This window comes from Phocoena phocoena, chromosome 19 (assembly GCF_963924675.1).
Source record: "Phocoena phocoena chromosome 19, mPhoPho1.1, whole genome shotgun sequence".
Taxonomy (NCBI): domain Eukaryota; kingdom Metazoa; phylum Chordata; class Mammalia; order Artiodactyla; family Phocoenidae; genus Phocoena; species Phocoena phocoena.
Window position 1 is genome coordinate 29,368,063 of NC_089237.1, and position 19,696 is coordinate 29,387,758.

The 19,696-nt window shown below is 44.4% G+C and overlaps 1 protein-coding gene across 1 annotated transcript in view; it reads right to left on the bottom strand.

Annotated features, from left to right (window-relative positions):
• Window positions 1-2,894: 2,894 nt before the first annotated feature.
• Window positions 2,895-19,696, bottom strand: part of YPEL2 (yippee like 2) — a 46,377-nt gene continuing 29,575 nt past the window's right edge. Inside the window, exons 3-5 of the mRNA XM_065897229.1 lie at window positions 8,350-8,393; window positions 7,207-7,315; window positions 2,895-3,171 (exon numbers count right to left, since the gene is read on the bottom strand). Of these exons, the coding sequence (XP_065753301.1) occupies window positions 3,082-3,171; window positions 7,207-7,315; window positions 8,350-8,393 (243 nt within the window). The 3' untranslated portion in view covers window positions 2,895-3,081. The remainder of the gene's footprint in view (window positions 3,172-7,206; window positions 7,316-8,349; window positions 8,394-19,696) is intronic.

Sequence of the window (19,696 nt, forward strand, 5' to 3'; positions counted from 1 at the left end):
TTTACTCTGCTGTCTAGGGAATCGGGGGAGCACTCAGGCAGGCCCAGCTGACGATCGGTGGACATCGGCAGCCCGAGACTAACATCCCGCCTGGCAGGCTGGGTGTAATCCAGGACCGCCGAGGCCATATGACCTAGGGAGGTACAGGGGAGATGGAACTAGAGTCTGCCGGTTGGACTTCGGTTGAAAATGAAGGCAGCTGCTGGCTGAGGTATAAAACTTCTTCTGAACCTCAGTATAAATAAAAGGTTTTATACCTTTTCCTTTCTCACTTCTTCTCCCCTTCCCTATACCCTGCACCCCACCCTAGCTTTATCATTGAACTCCAATTCCCCGAACCTCCCAGGGGTGAATGGATGAGGTCTTTGGTTATGCTCTGAGTCAATAATTTGGTGAGGAAATTAAGAAATGAACTGACTGAGGCCTTGAGTTGATGCATCTCCATCGCTCAGCTGTGGTCTCTCCAATACTATAGACGGTAGGTAGACAAGCCATGAATGAAGCTAAAGTTATAAGAAGTACTTTTGGTTGACACAAAGGGAAAGCCTAATGAGTTGGGTTTTCTTCCCCTGTTGCAACATTCTGCTCAGATCTCTGGCACCAAGTACAGTGCCATGCGCCCATTGGATGCTCAATGGATAGTAATTGAAAAAAATACCAGAACCGGGGTCTAACTGGAGCCTGCTCTGATCTGTGTAAGAGTCAAAGGCCCCATCCCCACAGTCACAGTGGCACATCAGTCTCCTCTGCCCCTTGAAAATTCTAGGGGACCTCATGTCCAGTTTCTATGTCACCACGCTCCGTTTTTACACACCTACCCATGTCCTCCCCAACCCCCCATACCGTCTTCTTTTTATGGAAAGGATTATCAATAGCCAGGACGTTTCCTGAGTCAAGGGGCTAATAAAAATACAGAAATGATTTTGTTATCCCTTCAGCAGGGATGGGGAGGGGAATCTATGATTTCTATGCTGGCAAGCCAGCTTAGGAATGTGAAAGTTGCATTTTTATTTTTATTTTTTTAATTGAGATCTGGGGCCTGGGAGCCAGAGGAACTATTTCTCTGGGATCGGAAATGAAAAGACTTCTTCTGAACCTCAGTCTGCTTTTTAGTAACGTGGAGAGAACAACTTAATCTCCCAGGCTACTGAAAGCACCAAAAGATGTGGGCAAGAAGCCTTCGGGAACAAAATTCGATTTTTAAGAATCTTCTTTGTCTTACAGAAGCTGTCTGCTGCTAAACGTGTGGCTGGGCAGGACCACACCCATCTCAGCCCCTCGTTCCACAATCAGCACACAGAGACTCAAAAAGGCATTTCCACAACAGACTCGCCCCCTCTGGGAATTTGGCTCAATTCTGAAAATGTCCTGGGTTGGCCGCTTTAATCTTGGTTAAGAATTTTACAGGTTCTCATCTCCATGAACTCACTCTTTTGTGACTTTTAAGGTGAATTTTCCTATGGGATCAGCCTACTTGGGGAATGAGATGCTGAGAATTACCTAACATAACCTACACATATCTTAGCGATAAGAGTATTTTCAGTCTAAGCTATGAAATTAACTCAGTTAAATGAGTTTCGGCCATGCACCATGTACTGGCTAAATTGCTGTAGAACAGACTTCACAGTGTTGATTAAACGTAACAAACTCCTCTTTCTCTCAAGAGCCTTACAGGGATTTGTTCTCCACTTCCCTAATATAATGAACTTTGGATGGGGAGGCGGGGAGTGGGGTGTAATACTGGAATTTATAACTTGCCGTTTGACATCAAATCTGAGACCTTCCCGTCGCTGGATCACATTGACAGATTTGTCTCCACACAACACATGCAAGTAAAAGAGAACAGCTAGGGGCATGAGGAATCTACCGGCCAGGTTATCACTAAGCTCGAAGCCTTGGGACTTTGTTTTCCAGGATCTACAATGATAGAACTGGAGAAAAACACCCAAAACTCTACGTACAAAGAATTGCTGATCTCAGTGAAGCCACTGCATACCAAAGAAGAAAGATGCACTTAACCTGTTATGGTTCAAACCTAAACTATTCCCGGCACTGCCCCGCCCCACCCTCCCTTCCTTGCCACAATGCTCTTCTCTTACTAAGGTTCAGAAAAAAAGGTCAGTCAGAACTGCTAACTGGTTCTACTTTTTATTTTCTCTGGCCCAATATCAGAGCCATTTCTGCAGGAGCACCTAAACTGCATCCCCCTTTGTTCCCTGTTATCCTCAATCACTGATTTTACTTGGTTGCTGGCCAAAGCCTTTGGGACGTTTGGATCTTGCACCCATTGCAAATGGCAGTCCCCTCTCCTGCCACCTACAGTGGCTGAAGAGGCAAAGATGATTACCCAGAGGAGCAGTGAGGCATCAGAGTCATCAAAACCATGTGGGCTTTTCCCGAGTCCCTCATTGCTGCCAGGACACCCCCAGCTCGGCCCAGGGGAACCAGGCCGGCCCCTGCCCCGCTAGCTAGAATTAGGGCCACTTCTTGTGCTCATTTGCTAACCTGGCACATTTGGTGTCAGGAACAGAAGCTTCTGATCAGAGAGAATGCAGTCATGAGGTATTTTTTTTTCTCTTTGTCTTTTTAGACAAGTCGATTATTTCAAGCCTAAGTTCCCAGGTCTCCAGGAGCAGCACAAGTTTGTTCCTACCTCTACCCTCCCGTCCCCTACCCACCCGGGACCCTCCTGGTTCCCCTCTTCCTCACACCCCTGTGCTGTGCCACTGTTCTCCTGACAAGAGGCCATCAGGCAGCTCTTCAAGGGCCCTGGGCCCTTTATCAAAGTGGGCTGCCGCCATGCGGGCAGGCATCTGTTCCTTTTGCTGTTTTGCTTTCAGCCAACACTAGAACAGAGAGAGAAGCCAGGATCAACTCACAAACAGATACAAAGCAAAGAGACAGAGAGACAGCAATTTAGAGGCTGGTCACCAGAAAGATGGTGGCAGGGTGGGAGAATGCCCCAGATGGCAAGGCCCCTAAATGGATGGAACCAAGTGTTCAGTCACTCTCTCACGCTTGGGTAGAATGTTCGGTTGGATGGCATTCACGTGGACACTGGGTTGGGTAGATGCTCTCCAATCAGTCCCAGCCATTGTCCTTGATCATGTGTGCTAGCTCAATGATGTATTTGCCTTCTTTATATTTCTGGCTGCTTTCAAAGGCATGTTCCTAGGAAACACAAAGGAAGAGAAAAGACACTGAGTGACCAAAGACGAGCAGATGACTTTCGGGAGCATAGGAACCAAGGCGGGGCCAATGACAGGTATCAGGACCACTGAAGTCTGGCTCTGGCGTCACCCAGACTCACTGAGAATTCCTACCACTCACTATGCCCCCTTGGCTTAAGTGCAGCACTGAGGCATCAGCAGGGCTTTCTCAATATTTACAATAGAATTTAAACATTTTTAAATTTAAGTGTTCTGAATTTAAACATTCTAAATATTTTCTCAGTATTTGCAATAGCGTTTTTGCAATAGCGTTTTTGCAATAGCGTTTCTTCAGGATCTTTGCTCATTCAAGTCTCTGGCCAAACGTCACCATCTCAGTAAGGTCTTTACCGAAAATCACAACTTCCCAGGCAGCAACCCCTCCCCGCCCCCCTCTTTTCCTGCTTTATTTTTCTCCACAGCACTTACCACATTCAAACATGCAGTATAACTTGCATATCTATTTTGTGTTTTGTCTGTCTCCCACTACCACAAGATAAACTTCATGTTTTGTTCATTGATAGATCCATCTGTATGTGTATGTGTGTGTGTGCGTGCGTGTGTGTATAAAATCTTAGGGGCACTTGGTTTCTGATGTTTACCAGAAATCTGCCCTATGGAGGTATCCATAAAGTTTCTGTGTCATTATTTTATTTTATTATTATTTTTTGGCCGGTCTGTGTGGCTTCTGGGATCTTAGTTCCCCGACCAGAGATTAAACTCGAGCCCTCGGCAGTGAAAGCCCGGAGTCCTAAACACTGGACTGCCAGGGAATTCCCACTGTGTCATTATTTTAAACTGTGCTTGTTAGGCTTAGAGAAAAGACGTTCAGGGACAGAAACAAAATAGATTGTGAGGCCAAACAGGTCTCTATTTTATTTCTTATCTTGCTGTTTCCATGTCAGATGTAAGTTTGTTTTTCCATCATTGCTTTTCTCCAGGAAAAAAGGAGCTGTATGAACTCCAGGCTGAAGGACCTGGCAGCCCTTGAGCCCTACCCAGCTGCCAGGCCTCCAGAGAAGGGCAAACCCAATGCAAACCAGCTGGGAGGTTACCAGCTGAAACTTACAGCACTGCAGGCTCTCCCAGCTAATAAGCCCCACAGAAATAAGTCCTGCATAGGTGTAGGATCAAGGTGACATTCTATTTGCAGACACAGATACAAAAAACCATCTTGGTGTATCATCTGAAAAACACTGGGTATCAGGGTCATCAGATGGCAAAGCTCACTGTGCAGAGCAGTGGACATCAGCTCTCCCCGCCCCCGAGTCCCTAAATTAGGAAGGAGTTAAATAAATCCTACTGTCAATAGATTCCGGGCAGCATTTGTATGGACTGTATCTTCTGTTCTAGAGCTCAGGGGCTCCGGGTCTCAGAACAAGAGTTCAGACTCGAGCCTCTTGTTGAGAGAGGAATCATTCCACATAGCGGAGAGGGGAGGGGCACCGAGAGAAAGTGCAAACACACCACACACATACAAGAGCTGTGGGCTCAGCAGTAATTTCCCTGACACCTCATTATTCCCCAGCTCCGTTTGTATGTGTGTGTGTGTGTGTGTGTGTGTGTGTGTGTGTGATGTGTACACAACCAGAGGAATGTGGTTTGGGAATAGGACCTATTGTTCCATAGTAGTGTATTCAGGATAGAGAGGAGGAAAAAACAAAACTAGCAAAGTGACAGTGTGTCCCTATTAAACAAAAAAAAAAAAAGAAAGAAAAAAGTCAACACCCCCCAAGCCACAGGGCACTTGCAAAATGTCACAACTGGATTCCAGTAGACAGCACTAGATCTGGAATTGAAACAAACATCCCCCCTAAACCCCACGTCTCCTGCTTCCTAGCATCAGAAGCATCATTTAAGCATCTGACTTCCTTTTACAATTTACAAAATTATAAACTTTCTGTTTACAAAATTGGGATAATTACAAGTACTTCGCAGGGTTATTATAAGGGTTGGAAGGAATAATTGAATGAAAGGTTGGAGCACTGGGCCTGGCATGTGAGAGGTGATCAATGAATGCCTGGGGAGATGGATGTTCCTCTGCTGTCCTGTCCAGCTGTTGTAACTTCACCTGTGGTTTTCCCCCTTGGTATCATGACTATAAACACCCTGAGGGCAAGAACTAGATCTCATTCACTTTTGTATCCAGCACAAAGGTTCTTAATAAAGCTCTGTCAAAGGACTGAATCATTTTACCTGAAGAAAGGAGCAAAAACCAACCAAGTCAGATTTATCTTCTGTATATAAATCCAGCACATGTTCAAGGAATAAGACAGCCAAGAAGCTGGGAAACAGAGAAGCAGCAGAACACTTTTGGATAATCAAAACCAGACCTGTGGCCCCCAGATCACTCAGAGGGGACCAGTGGCCATACAGGGGGAGAAGGGCCAAGGCCAGTTTCTCCCGTAGGAAGCTGTGGTTAAACCTTCTTGGCATCATGAAACACAGTGTCCAGGTTTTTTCATTCTCATTCTGAACATTTCAAGGAAGACATGAAAAGATGGAATCTAAAGGCCATGCTGCTGCACTGCAGACTCCACCTGCAGCAGTTTTTTAGGTCTGCACTTTTTTTTTTTTTTTTGGCCAAGCCACGGAGCTTGTGGGATCTCAGTTCCCCACCCAGGGACTGAACCCAGGCCACAGCAGTGAAAGCCCGGAATCCTAACCACTAGGCCACCAGGTAACTCCCCAAGATCTGCACATTTTTGAACTTTATTTAAATGGAATCATACTTTCATGTCTGGCTTCTTTGGCTCAACATCTTTTTTCACATACACTCATATTTTTAGAGCAGTTTTAGGTTCATCACAAAAAGGAGCACGAGGCACAGAGATTTCCCCTATGCTCCCTGCTCCCACGTACGCACGAGCTCCCCCACTATCAAAGTCCTGCAGAGTGGGGCATTTACTGCAGTCAACAAACCTACACTGACGCAACCTCAACACTCTGTGGGCGGTTCTGACTACTCCTTCAGGGTCCTTCCCAACCTAGCTAACGGCAGGTCCTATGAGCCAGCCCCACACTGATGCTCTGCAACCGACAGGACAGGGGATTTGAGGCATTTTACGTGGAATAAATTGCCCTCCCAGAAACAGGAAGACTCATTTTTCAATATTCCCACAATGAGAGAGAGGGCAGAGAAAAGCACTGTGAAAAGATCTGCCAATAATAATAATAACAATAATACAGGTTGACTTTCACTGAACACATATACCTCCTCTCACCCTGGCAAGGGACTGCCCACTCTACTAGGTACCAAGGAGATGTTAAAAATATCTATTGAAAAAAAAAAAAATCTATTGAGTTAAACAGTGCAGGAATAAATGTCCAGTTGGGCAAGTCCAGCCATGACTATATCTGACAGTAGACATTAATTAACACAATATTTGATGATGCCTAGCACAGGGTCTGGGACCTAAGAGATGTTTTGGGGACATTTACTGGAGCATCAAAGAACATGGGCTCCGCAGTCGGACCACCACCCGGACTCCTATCCTCGTTTGGCCATGTAATGGCTCGACAACACTGGACATACTATTAACCTCCCTAAGCCTCAGTTTCCTCACCCATAAACTAGGGGTTGAAATGGGTAAATCCTTATCCTCTAAGGATTCTGTGAAGAGTAAATAACATAATGTACGTCTGGAACACAGTAAGTTGTCAAGAAATGTTATGTGCCATTGTTATTATTACTATTATTATTATTAATTAAATTGAGAGGGTGTGTGCGTGTGTGTGTGTGTGTGTGTGTGCGTGCGCGTGTATCAGGAGCAGGTGAAGATAGGAGTAGGAGGGGTGGGCTGTCAGTGAAAAGGGGATGAGTGTGGCAAACAGAAGTGTGCCAGGAACTGCTCTTTCAGCTCAGTTTCCCATCCTGGTCAAAGATAATCCCACAAGGCCACGGGAGGCAAGTAGCAGAAAACATTCTTCTAATGTGTGGCTCTCAGCTAGTTCCTTCATGGCCCTCTCTCCACCAGTCAGACTCTTTGGTACTTACATATTTCCAGCCCAGAGTGGTTTTGCAGTTTTCACAGTAAATGTCTGCGACGGCGTGCAGTCCTGTTAGCAACACGCGCTCTTCTGCCGGCCCGCAGCCCACGTTAACTCTGTGCCAAGGGACAGAGAGAGAGAGTGGGGCGTCAGGTACATGCTCACCATCAGTTGTTCAAGCTGGACTCCCAGCAAAAAATTAACCGAGTACAGCTGCCTGAAGGGAAGCCAACACTGAGAAGAGCATCATCTCTAACTGAAACCAGGAATAACCTCCGAAAAGGTAGCCACATGCAAACGTCTCCGTTGAGATGCATTTGAGATCTGCAAGTTCTGATTCAATGAGTCTACTAAAAGAAGTCTTTATGGTTGAGACTTTGCTCAGGATTTTTCTAACAAATGCTTTTAGCCTTGTGATTTAAGGGGACAAACTGACAACCACACTGAAGTCCACAGCCATGAGCACAGGTCCTCAGAGCTTCCTGAGGACTGATTGCAGCCAGAGATGTCAATCATGACGGCACAGTCCTGTCCTGATCACAAGGATGGGTGAGCCCCATCTATCAAATACATAGACTCCTTCACAGAGCACCTATTATTTTAGACTGAACACGCTAGATTTCCATTTTCACAGTTCATCAGGCTTGCTTTCCTAGAGAAAGCTGTAAGTAATGCTGAGGGCTGTGGCAGACTGTGCATCTGTAGGAGGGGATGGAGGCTCTTCACTAACTCCACTTTATGAAGGCTCCTCCAACCTTAGTCCTCCAGCAGATCCTGGTGTCCTCGGTTCACCCTCCTTCTCTTCCCCAGAGACACATCTCAGGTCTAGTTATGAGACCTCCCATGTTGAAGCTCTCAGAAGCACTTCAGCTTCTTCCCTAGGAGACTACAGCCCTCTGTACTTACTGGGGGTAGTGACTATATTATTTTTAGCCAAAGATGATGCCCCCACCCCCTGCAAAGTCCCCAAGGATGACTGGCTACAGCTTGTGGTAAATAATGCTCCATGGGTGTGTGTGTGTGTGTGTGTGTGTGTGTGTGTGTGTGTCAGAGAGGACAGGTTCCATTGTTTAATTATCATTGAGCGTTGCTTTTCCCCACCCCTCAAAATTTGCACCGAACAATGGATGTACCATTCAGAGACACTCACACTGAGTTAAAGAGGTATGCTCGTCCTTGACTTCCTTGGAACGACTGAAATGCAAGAAGACAAATCGATAGTTAGAGATCCGTTTCACCCACCCATTCGGGAAACCAGCCCCAAAGCACAACAGTCATGACCTTGCAGGGCTGACACGGCTAAAAGGGAGCAGTGAGCCAGTTAACCCTCCAGCTAGCAGATGGCATGGTGGGAGGAGGAGAAGGCAGAACAAACAGAGCTACAGAGCCCGGGTCAGCCCACGCTCGGACTGTTTTCACCAGCCCAGGTAAGAAAATATCATGAATCCACACTGGCCTTTCCTGGACCCACTGGATTTCAGCCACCTGTACTGCCCACAGCTCTCGAGGTCGGCTAGGGCATGGAAACCAGCACAAGAACCTCTGCTTGCCCTCTTGGTTAGACCCTGCAGAAGACAGCAAAGAATCCCCAAGGTAAGAATAAACCACCAAGCCCACACTTCTCACTGGTCTTGCTTTCTTGGAGATCTTAACTGCTAGATGAGTTACCATCCCCCCAAACGGCAGCACGAAAGCTCTCCTTCTGAGGTGCAAGCAACTTCATCTCTAGATCACAGGAATGCTCATTAAACAGTAATCCCACTTTAACTTGCAGCTTAAAGAGGAGCTTCTTTCTTCTGGCTGGAGGATGGCAGGGAACAGGAGAAACAGGAGCCAGAGCTTGCCGTGCGATTTGGCATCTACTTCCATTAACACAGGCCCTATCCGTGTTTTCCTCCTCTGGTTACACTGAAACGTCTGGCTGACATGAGCCGTCCATGTACTGCATTTCTGCCTGCATTTTTAATGTGGCCTGACAACTGTACCCTGAATTAAACATCCTGGTCTGCTCTAAGACCACTCTTAAAATAAATAAACAAACAAACAAATAAAGGACTCTCCCATGACCTCTGCTATTCAGTGGCTGGAGAAATCTATGGGTGACTGGTTAACAGATGACCAAAGGGTAGGAGAGAACCAGACAGGACACAGATCACTGCCCATGAGACAGCTGTTGTCAGAAGCACAGGACTTTAGGGATCAGTGCTGCCAGCCGGAGAGAAAGGTAAAATTCTTGACTTGTGGAAAAACTGCCTTTGGGGAAGCTAGATTGTTGGTTGCCTCCAACATACAAATGTACCAGAAGCCTTGGCTCCCAGGTGCAGCTCTGAGGAGCAAGCAGATGTTCCCCAGCTGCTGCTCAGGCTGAAACCAGCTCTCTTTCCTTTGGGTCTTGAAACATCCCCGGGGAACATAAGAGCTCCAGGCTAGCACTGAGCATGAATAGGAGTGTCACAGCCTTGAAACCTGGAACCCAGAAGTCCATGCCAAGTGTTTGGATGGGACAATGTCCCAGCAACACAGACCCTGTATTTGGCCAACCTGTTAGTTCAACTTTGGAGCACAGGACATCCAAGCAGCGCCAGGATAGCAAAAGCTTCACGATCTGGTCCCACCAACCTCTGCAGTCTCTTCTCTTGCTACTTTCCCACTGTGTCCTTTGCTCTAGTCAGGCCGAACCACGTGCAATTCCTGGAACTTGCATTTCACCAACTCTGACCACCATCTTCCCTGAGATGGGGAGTCTCCTCCACTTGACCAATCCTAAGCCTGAGCTCAGCTTCCTCTCTTTCGTAAGGCTTTCTCTGACCTCCCCAGGAAGAGGTACCCATTGGTACCCATGTACTGGACTCCTCTTGTTCCCTGCCTGTTCCTTTTTCTTAGCTCTTAGCACACTGGATTTAAATCATCTCTCTGTCTAACTCACTTACTAGATTGTGAGCTCCCTGAAGGCATGAACCATGTCTTCAATCTCTCTCTGAACCCACAACACATAGCATGAATCTGGCATCATTTATAAAATATTTATTGCCTGAGTCAATTGCCTCTAATTTCCTTTTTTTTGTTCCTTAAGTGGCTTTATTGGTATATATCTGACATACAATAATAAAGTGTGTATATTTAAAGTGTACTATTTGATGAGTTTTGATACCTGCATATACCTGTGAAATCATCACCACAACCAATATTATGGACTATCTGTCACACCCAAAAGTTTCCTCATGTCCCTCAATCCGGCCATCTCTTCTCTCCTCACTCTCTTCCCACTCATCCTCAGGCAGACACCGTCTACTGTCACTATAGCTTGTATTTTCCATAATTTTTAATAAATGAAATCATACAGCATGTAGTGTTTCTTGCCTGGCTTCTTTCACACAGCATAATTCTTTTAAGATTCATCTATGTTGCTGTATATATCAATAGTTCATTCTCTTTTCATTGCTGAGTCATATTTCAGTCTGTGAATTTACCAGAGTTAATTTATTTTTGGTTTGATTTTAATAAGGGATTTGGACTCGTTGACCTCCAAGTCTCCTTCCAGCTCCAAAATTATATTCTCGTATAATTCTGTGGTCCTACGTTATGGATAATTGGGGGTGCCACCCTCGAGGAAACTTTTATCAAGATCTTCAAGCTAGAGCTTAGAAGAACGTGGTTATGGGAAAACAAATTCTAGAAGAAAGCAGACTGGAAAACGACAACATGAAGTAACACAGCTTCACCATTCATGGCAGGAAAAGACATTCACTTCTCAAAGACTCACAGATCACCTGCTACCTGCTGGGCACAATGGGAATGCAGGGAGAGAGGCAGCACTGCAAAGATTTTCAGGGCAGCAGTCTCCCCAGAAGGTACACCAGACAATCCTTCAGGGTAGGGGGAAAATACTAGAAATTTTATCTATTTCAGTTTATCTTTAAAAAAAAAAAAGTTTCACTAAACAGTATTTAGCAATGCTTTCATTTTATATGATCTTTGGAGTTCAGAATTGATATGCCTGTACAAAAATTAAAATGGAGGATATTCAAAAGAAAATGCAGGAGAAAATCTTTGTGACCTTGCGTTAGAAAAGATTTCTTAGATACTACACCAGGAACACAATTTATAAAAGAAAAAACTGCTAAATTTCATCAAAATTTTAAACTTTTGCTCTGAAAAACACTTTTAAGAGAATGAAAAGATAAGCCATAGCCTGGGAGAAAATATCTACAAATCACTTGTCTAACAAAGGACTTGTATCTAAAATATACAAAGAACTCTCAAAATTCAATAATAAAACAAGAAACCCAATTTTAAAATGGGCAAAGATTTGAACAGACTTCACCAAATATAAACAGATGGGAAACAGGCCCATGAAAAGATGCTCAACATCACTAGTCATTAGGGGATTGCAAATTGAAAAACATAATTGAGATATCACTATACACACATTAAAATGGTCCAAAAAAATTTTTTTAACTGACAAAACTAAATGCACTCAAGAATGTGTAGCAACTGGAATTCAGACACTGCAAAATGGCACAGCCATTTGGATAAGAGTTTGGCAGTTTCAATTACTCAAACGAAATGAAAACCTACATTAATACACATAACATGGATGAATCTGAAATGCTTTAGCTAAGAAGATCATTGGTTGCCAAAGGTTATAGGTAAGGGGAAAGCATGACTACACAGGGGTAACACAGGAATTGGAATTTTCTTATCTTGATTTCAGTGGTGCATAAGTCTATGCATTTGTCAAAACTCATTGGATTTTTTAATTTTACATACAGTAAAATTCACTCTTGTTGGTGAAATCCAATAAAAATTTTAAAATAAGCCATCTCTAAACTCTCCTATATCTGAACACCGTACTCCTATATTTGTACAATTATGAATTGTAAAAAATTTCCTGATCTATTTAAAAGTATTCCAAACAAAGAGCTTCAGAGGAGTTTGAAGTCTCGTTAAAAGGTACTTTTCTAAACTACAAAGTTCAGCAAAAACCTTTGTATAACTGGTGGGTGGGTTGGAAAATGGGGATCATGATTTTTGTAAGCTCAAGGATGCAAATGTTCCATTTGAATCTACCTTTGTAAGGAAATTTTCATTACGGGCAACTGTTAAAATGAAGTATAGAAGTATACTCTCCTAGGGACACACCTCTGAATCACAAAGTGATAAACCAAGATTTTTTTTTTCCTAAAAAGTGGGCATATTCAATCATATATACCTTCAATAAAATAAGATTAAAAGCAAATTTACAATTGTTTTATTTTTTCTTCCATCCTTTTAAATTACAGAAATTATTAAAGTTTTCCAATATTTGTTTATAATGTAGGTATTACATAGTAACCCATGTATACCATTTATAAGTAAGTAGACATATTAGGAATACATGCTCAAACACTTTACTGGTAGGGGTATGTGATTTTAAAGGTTTGGAGGTCACTGTTCTGGGGGTTCCAATCTGTTTCAGGCAGGGCCTGAGAGTCACTTTCTCTGGCCTGACACAGATTCGAATTCCTAGAGAGTAGGGTGGGGGAGGGCACATGGCAGGGAAGAGAGTTGCCAGCCAGGCCCAGAGGCGCCTCACAAGGCCACCACGGTTCCTCCAGGCCTATTCTTCGAGAGAGAGTGCTGGCAGAGGTCCACACTCTGCAAAGGGTGCCGAACCCAATCAGGGCCGTCTCGGTGGCAATACCTACAGAGGTACCTCCCCAGCGACAGTATCTATGAGCCTGTCTCCTCAGCCTGGCACTCAGGACCAGCTGAATCTCTGGGGCAGGATTCTGGAAGCTTTTCCACCGTGGCTTCCACCCTGGGCCCCTGCCAAGCCAACATTTATGATGAGAAAAACATTCACAGAGAACAACAGATATCTTGCAAAGAGACAGAGACAAGAATAGCCCGGCTGGGTCACTGTCTCCTGTGGGCCCCAGCCCAGCCTGGCACAAAGAGGCACGGTCTGGCGCTCCCTTGAGTGAGGGTGGTACCCAAGGTGGGGAGACTGAAAGGAAGTGAAGGAAGCAATTAGAATGAAGCAAACAGAATTTCAGACCAGGAGATCCCAAACAGACTGTCGGACACATTTGTTTGCTGTCATTACTGCCAGGCAACACGGCAGCTCTCTTCCATGTTGTATATCAATGAAGGCTGGTATTCAGGACTCCAGAAAAGATTTTCTTGTTTTTGTTTTTTAAATTATACAAAACTTTTCTTCTGTCCTTTAAAGGAAGGTAATAGTTCCAGGCCCAGCCCTTCCAGCCAGCTCAAAGGAACGGAAAGGGCTTTGAGTTTCCTGTATAGTGGCCCAAACCACTGATTTCTGGCCCCTTTGAAAGTCTGGAAGGCAGCAATTCCTTTTAAAAAGTAGGAGGACCATTGAAAAAAAATGAATACTTGTGGGGAGAAGGTGGCAACAGAGCAAACATGTGGGCTCCTCCTTCACTTGAACAGGCTCAGGCATGAAGTCCTCCTAGCATGAAGCAGAGCCTCTCAATCTCCTCTCTCTGGGAACGTCAACCATCATCAACCGAGTATGTGCCCCAGGAAGTGCCCAGAGATGAGGGAAGCAGATACCCACCTGACTACTCAGCTGTAACATCTGGGAGCTAGACCAGCCCTTGCATATCTTCGTATGATAAGAGGATCTCACCTTGGCTCAGAAATTCAGGATAAAACCCTGGTTTTACAACTTCAACTTAATAGCTACTTGACCTTGGGAGAATTATTTAGCCTCTCTCGGCTTCCACATCTTTTACATCTGCAGATGGAAACCATGCCTATTTTCCAAGTTGTTGAGAACAAGAAGTAAAACAAGGTAAACAAAAGTGCAGAGTAAAAAGATCAGTTCCCTACCTTCCCTTTTGGGCCTTTTCAGGAGCCTGGAGAAGAGAGAAGAAAAGGTTGACTCTCATCTATTTGGTTCTTCAAAATTCTTTTCTTCAGTGACTTTGGTGTCCCCATTTCTCTATATTATGGCATAAGGCCACTCTTCCACTCTTTGTAACTCAATATCCATAGAAATGTAGGGATGGAACTGAAGCTCCCCATGATCCTTTCCACTTGTAATAATATGGGTATTTTAAAGCACCTGGTGCTTACTTCTCCAACCTACCATCCATAGGTACAGTGTTCATTACACGGGCTTTGAAGAGGCAGGACTGCCAGAGTTTGAGACCCGGCTTGGCCATATACTCACTGTGTTACTAACTTGGTCAAGCCAATTAATTTCTCTGAGACTCAATTTCCTAATCTGTAAAATGGGCACAATAATATAGTATTCACACTCACACCACATCTGTATAAGAAATAAATGAGATACTATATATGAAAGAGGTACTCCATAAACTTCAAGGTATGATAGGTAGATAGACAGATAGAACCTTACCAAAAAAGTTACCTTTTTAAAAAAATAATTTATTTATTTATTTTGGCTGTGCTGGGTCTTCACTGCAGCACGCAGACTTCTCTAGTTGTGGCACGCGGGCTCTAGAGCACACAGGCTCAGTAGCTGTGGAGCGCAGGCTTAGCTGCAGTATGTGGGATCTTAGTTCCCTGACCAGGGATAAAACCCGGGCCCCCTGCATTGGGAGCTCAGAGTCTTAACCACTGGACCACCAGAGAAGTCCCAAAAGTCACCCTTAATGTATACAATTCAGGGGCTCTTGGTGTATTCACAAGATTGTGCAATCACACCACTATCTAACTGCAGAGCATTTTCACACTCCAAAAAGGAATCTTGCATCATTACCAGTCACCTGCCATCTCCCCTGTCCCTGGCAACCACAAACTTACTTTCTGTCTCTATGGATTTGCTCAAGGTACTATATGCTACACTATGTACCATCTCAGTGAGAAGGTAACAGAGGTATTAGATAGAGATACAATGGAGGATTTGTAAAACTCCTGCCTTGGGGTGTTGGCTAAACATCCCACCTCAACATTTTGCTGGGGAAGGTCAGGGCAGTCCCTTTGCCTTTCTCATTCCTTTCTGCATCCATGGTAAAGCCTGGTAGAGTTTGCTATTCAGGGTCAAAGTAAACCACAGGTTCCATTCCAAAGAGCTGAAACCCAAGCAAAATAATACTGGATCTTGTTTGGATTTCACCCTTGAGGAAGCATATGGAGAAAGTGGGAAGGGTGGTAATAAAGAACAATGAAAATGATGAAAACTTCCACAATTAGAACCTGGTACAGTTTAAAGAAAACTGAACAGTTAGCTAAGAGGAAAGAAGATTAAAGGGGATTTCTTCCATCTTCTCTGCAATAAGAACAAGAGGAAATAGACGGAAATAAGAGAGACTTGGGTTAATTATAAGGGAAGAATTTCCTGACTCTGTATGACTTCCACACTAGGACACAGGTCACCAGGAAAGACTAGGAAAGAACAAAGCCATTTGTATGTGTTCATGGCTTACAAAAAGTTTTCACACATCTGTCTAGAAACTTCAAGATGGGGTAAAAAGCCATGTGTGTTGCCTAGGGGCAGAAGCATGGCTGCTTCCAGCCCTCTTTGGCTGGCTTCGAGCTTTGGTAGATCTCAACTGCTCTCCCATTCCTGAAACAGATGGAGGGAGGGGCAGGGAAGGGACTGGCTCTAAAGGAGGAAATATCTGCTGTATGGAGTCATAAAATTCCAAGGGCATGGGAGCATACACGATGCAAACTATACAAGGAACTGAATGGCAAAAACAAAAGGTGGTGTAAGGCCTGGGGCCTGGGGGCCACATTTAATTGCTGAAATGTGGAGATTTCGGGATCTAAGTCACTTAAGTCACTTAACGATCAGACCTTTCAATTCAGCAGATGCCGTCAGCTCTCAACAACCTGCACTCCCTCCTGTTCTCCATAGAGAAGGCCTGGAAAACATGCATTCTCCACAGGGTTAAAGAGCAGGGGATTCGTATGATCAGACAAGCCCCATCCTCTACAGAAGAAAGGCTGACATGTCTGTTCCGGGAGACTGGCTTCCGAGTTAGAGAGTGAACAGGTGGAATCAGGATGTAATGGCAGCCAGTTGTTAATAGCTGGGTCCTTTGCAGTTCAAATAGAAAACTAAAACTTTTAGGGGCTGAAATAATGGAGCTCAAATTTCTCTCAAAACCATCAGGCCGGGCTTCCCTGGTGGCGCAGTGGTTAAGAATCCACCTGCCAATGCAGGGGACACGGGTTCGAGCCCTGGTCCGGGACGATCCCACATGCCGCAGAGCGACTAAGCCCGTGCCCCACCACTACTGAGCCTTCACTCTACAGCCTGCGAGTCCCAACTACTGAAGCCCGTGTGCCACAACTACTGAAGCCCACGCGCCTAGAGCCTGTGCTCTGCAACAAGAGAAGCCACCGCAGTGAGAAGCCCACGCACCACAACAAAGAGTAGTCCCCCCCTCAGCAACTAGAGAAAACCCACATGCAAGCGAAGATACAATGCAGCCAAAAAACAAAAAAATTAAATTAAATGAATAAATAAATTTATTAAAAAAAAAACAAACCACCAGGCCCTTCCACTTCCACCATCAGGTATATATTTGAAAAAACCAAAACACTAATTTGAAAAGATACCTGCAGCCCAATGTTCACAGCAGCATTATCTGCAATAGCCAAGGTATGGAAGCAACCTAAGTGTCCATCAACAGATGAATGGATAAGGAAGATGTGGGGGCTTCCCTGGTGGCGCAGTGGTTGAGAGTCCGCCTGCCGATGCAGGGGACACGGGTTCGTGCCCCGGTCCGGGAGGATCCCACATGCCGCGGAGCGGCTGGGCCCATGAGCCATGGCCGCTGAGCCTGCGCATCCGGAGCCTGTGCTCCGCAACGGGAGAGGCCACAACAGTGAGAGGCCCGCGTACCGCAAAAAAAAAGCAAAAACAAACAAACAAAAAGAAGATGTGGTATACATATGGAATCTAAAAAAAGAAAAAAATGGTTCTGAAGAACCTAGGGGCAGGACAGGAATAAAGACACAGACATAGAGAATAGACTTGAGGACATGGGGAGGGGGAAGGGTAAGCTGTGACAAAGTGAGAGAATGGCATGGACATATATACACTACCAAATGTAAAATAGATAGCTATGGGAAGCAGCCGCATAGCACAGGGAGATCAGCTAGGTGGTTTGTCACCACCTAGAGGGGTGCGATAGGGAGGGTGGGAGGGAGGGAGACCCAAGAGGGAGGAGATATGGGGATATATGTATATGTATAGCTGATTCCCTTTGTTATAAAGCAGAAACTAACACACCATTGTAAAGTAATTATACTCCAATAAAGCTGTTAAAAAAAAAAAAGAAGATGTGATACAGATACACAACGGCATACTAGTCAGATGTAAAAAAAGAGTGAAATTTTGCCATTTGCAGCAACATGGATGGACTTGGAGTGTATTATTCTAAGTGAAGTAAGTCAGACAGAAAAAGACAAATACTGTACTTCACTTATATGTGGAATCTTAAAAACACAACAAACTAGCAAATAAAACAAAAAAGAAGCAGACTCACAGATACAGAGAACAAACTAGTGGTTACCAGTGGGGAGAGGAAGGGAGGAGGGGCAACATAGGGGTAGATTTTTTTTTAAAGGGTTATTATGGGATTATATGAAATCATGTGTGAAACTTTTGAAAATCATCAGGCCTTTGAAAACAATTCACTATGAGCTGCTGAAGTTGAGAAGACAATGCAAGTTAATACACCTAGGAAGAACACAATCAATTTCCTGGATTTATGTTTCAATCTGCTCCCAAAGCCACCTGGGCATTGGCAAATGAAAATGTCCTGACACTGCAAAGAATTTCTGGAAAGTCAGTGGGCAAAACCTACAAATTCTCAAGGCAAGTCTTCCCCTGTAACCAATCCAGGCAGAAAGGCCAGAAAAGGTTTTCCTCCAAGACTAAAGCCACATGCCATGGAGGGGATTGCTTTTTAAACATTTTCTAACAAGCAATCACTACGGTGAAATTGGAGGCAGTTTACAGATGAGATTGAGGTGGCTCATTAAAATAAATCGGAAATGGTGAAATAACAACAGTCACAGCTCACATTTACACAGTGCTTACTCTATGCCAGACAGATTCAAACTGTTTTACATAAGCCAAGTAATTTAATCCTCTCAACAATCTGATGAGGGAGGTACTTTTATCGTTCCCATTTTACAGATGAGGAAAGCAAGGCAGAGGTTAAGACGTATGCCCAGCATCAAATACCGATACATGACAGAGACCCAGGCAGTGTGGCTCCAGAATCTAGGGAAAAATGAAGACGGCACGACAAGGGTGTTGTCCAAGTGACTTCCTAAAAGAAAGGAGCTCAACAGAATTAGACTAATACTGACATGTTTACAGGACCTCAGAACGTACAAAGCACTTTCACATATATTAACTGATGAACCTTCAAACCAACAGAGGAGGAATCTGAGGTCCAGAGCTGTTGAGTGACTTACCCAGTTTCACAAAGCTTGTAAGTCAAGGTCAGAACTTAAACCAACAGCTTCTGACTCCAGGTCCCAGGATTTTTCTAGAATGTGTTCACTTGGAAAATCTGTCTCTTTGAAGAAGCAGGATGGATTAAGCTGTCAGAACTGATGAAAGTCTCTTAGGTTATTCACCTTCCTCTGCCCTGACTCCATATTTACTTAGCAACTGCCTAAACTTAATTCTCTCACTCAGTGGGTTTACCTTCAAGGAAGATAACACACAGTCCAAGCTTTCGGGATTATCTGCTCCACGGTAAATTAATTAGAATTCTGGTTGTGTTAGGGTGAATCACTTCACCAGAGCTTGGTCACTCTTGGGTGACTGGATAAAATTTAATTTGTAAACTTACAATGCTTAAGGCTGACAGGACCACCAAGAGAATGTTCTCTGCAACCTAACCTGAAAACAGCCTTCCCAGCTAACTACTGAATGAATGATTCTCATTTCAAAACTCGTGGGAAAAAATATTTAAAGCAAAGAAGCCCTTTAAAGTGCCCCCCCCCCACCGCGGCTTTTTTTTTTTTGGCACCTGGACTTCATGGCAAAGAATGAGCAGAGAACCCAGAAGAATGCTTTGGGGGGTTTTCAAAAAGAGAAATACTTAACTAATTGCAGTCTGCAGGAATCCCATGCAGTGGATTGTAGGCTGGGTAGAGTGGAGGATCTCAAAACAAAACAAAATATACTTACGACTTTATCCAGTTTTAATTTCATAGGTCACTGGAATCTGAGGAGCCCCAAAGTCAATTACACACCTGATGCAAAGCTCTTGTCCACATTTCTACCAAACCTCTGCTTAAATACTTTCAGGGATAGGGAATGCCTCCTCAGAAAGCCCATTCCACTGCCAGCAGTTCTGACAGTACCAGAACTCCTTCTACGAGCTCAACTCCTGAGAGCTCCCTGAATACTCCATCTTTACATCCTTTGGTGCCAAATAACTTTACAGCTTTGCCCATACCAAGGTCTCCTTCTGAGGGCTAAGCCTCTCCCAGTCCAGTAGATGAACTAGATTCAAATCCCAGTTCTGGCACTTTCTCTATTGTAT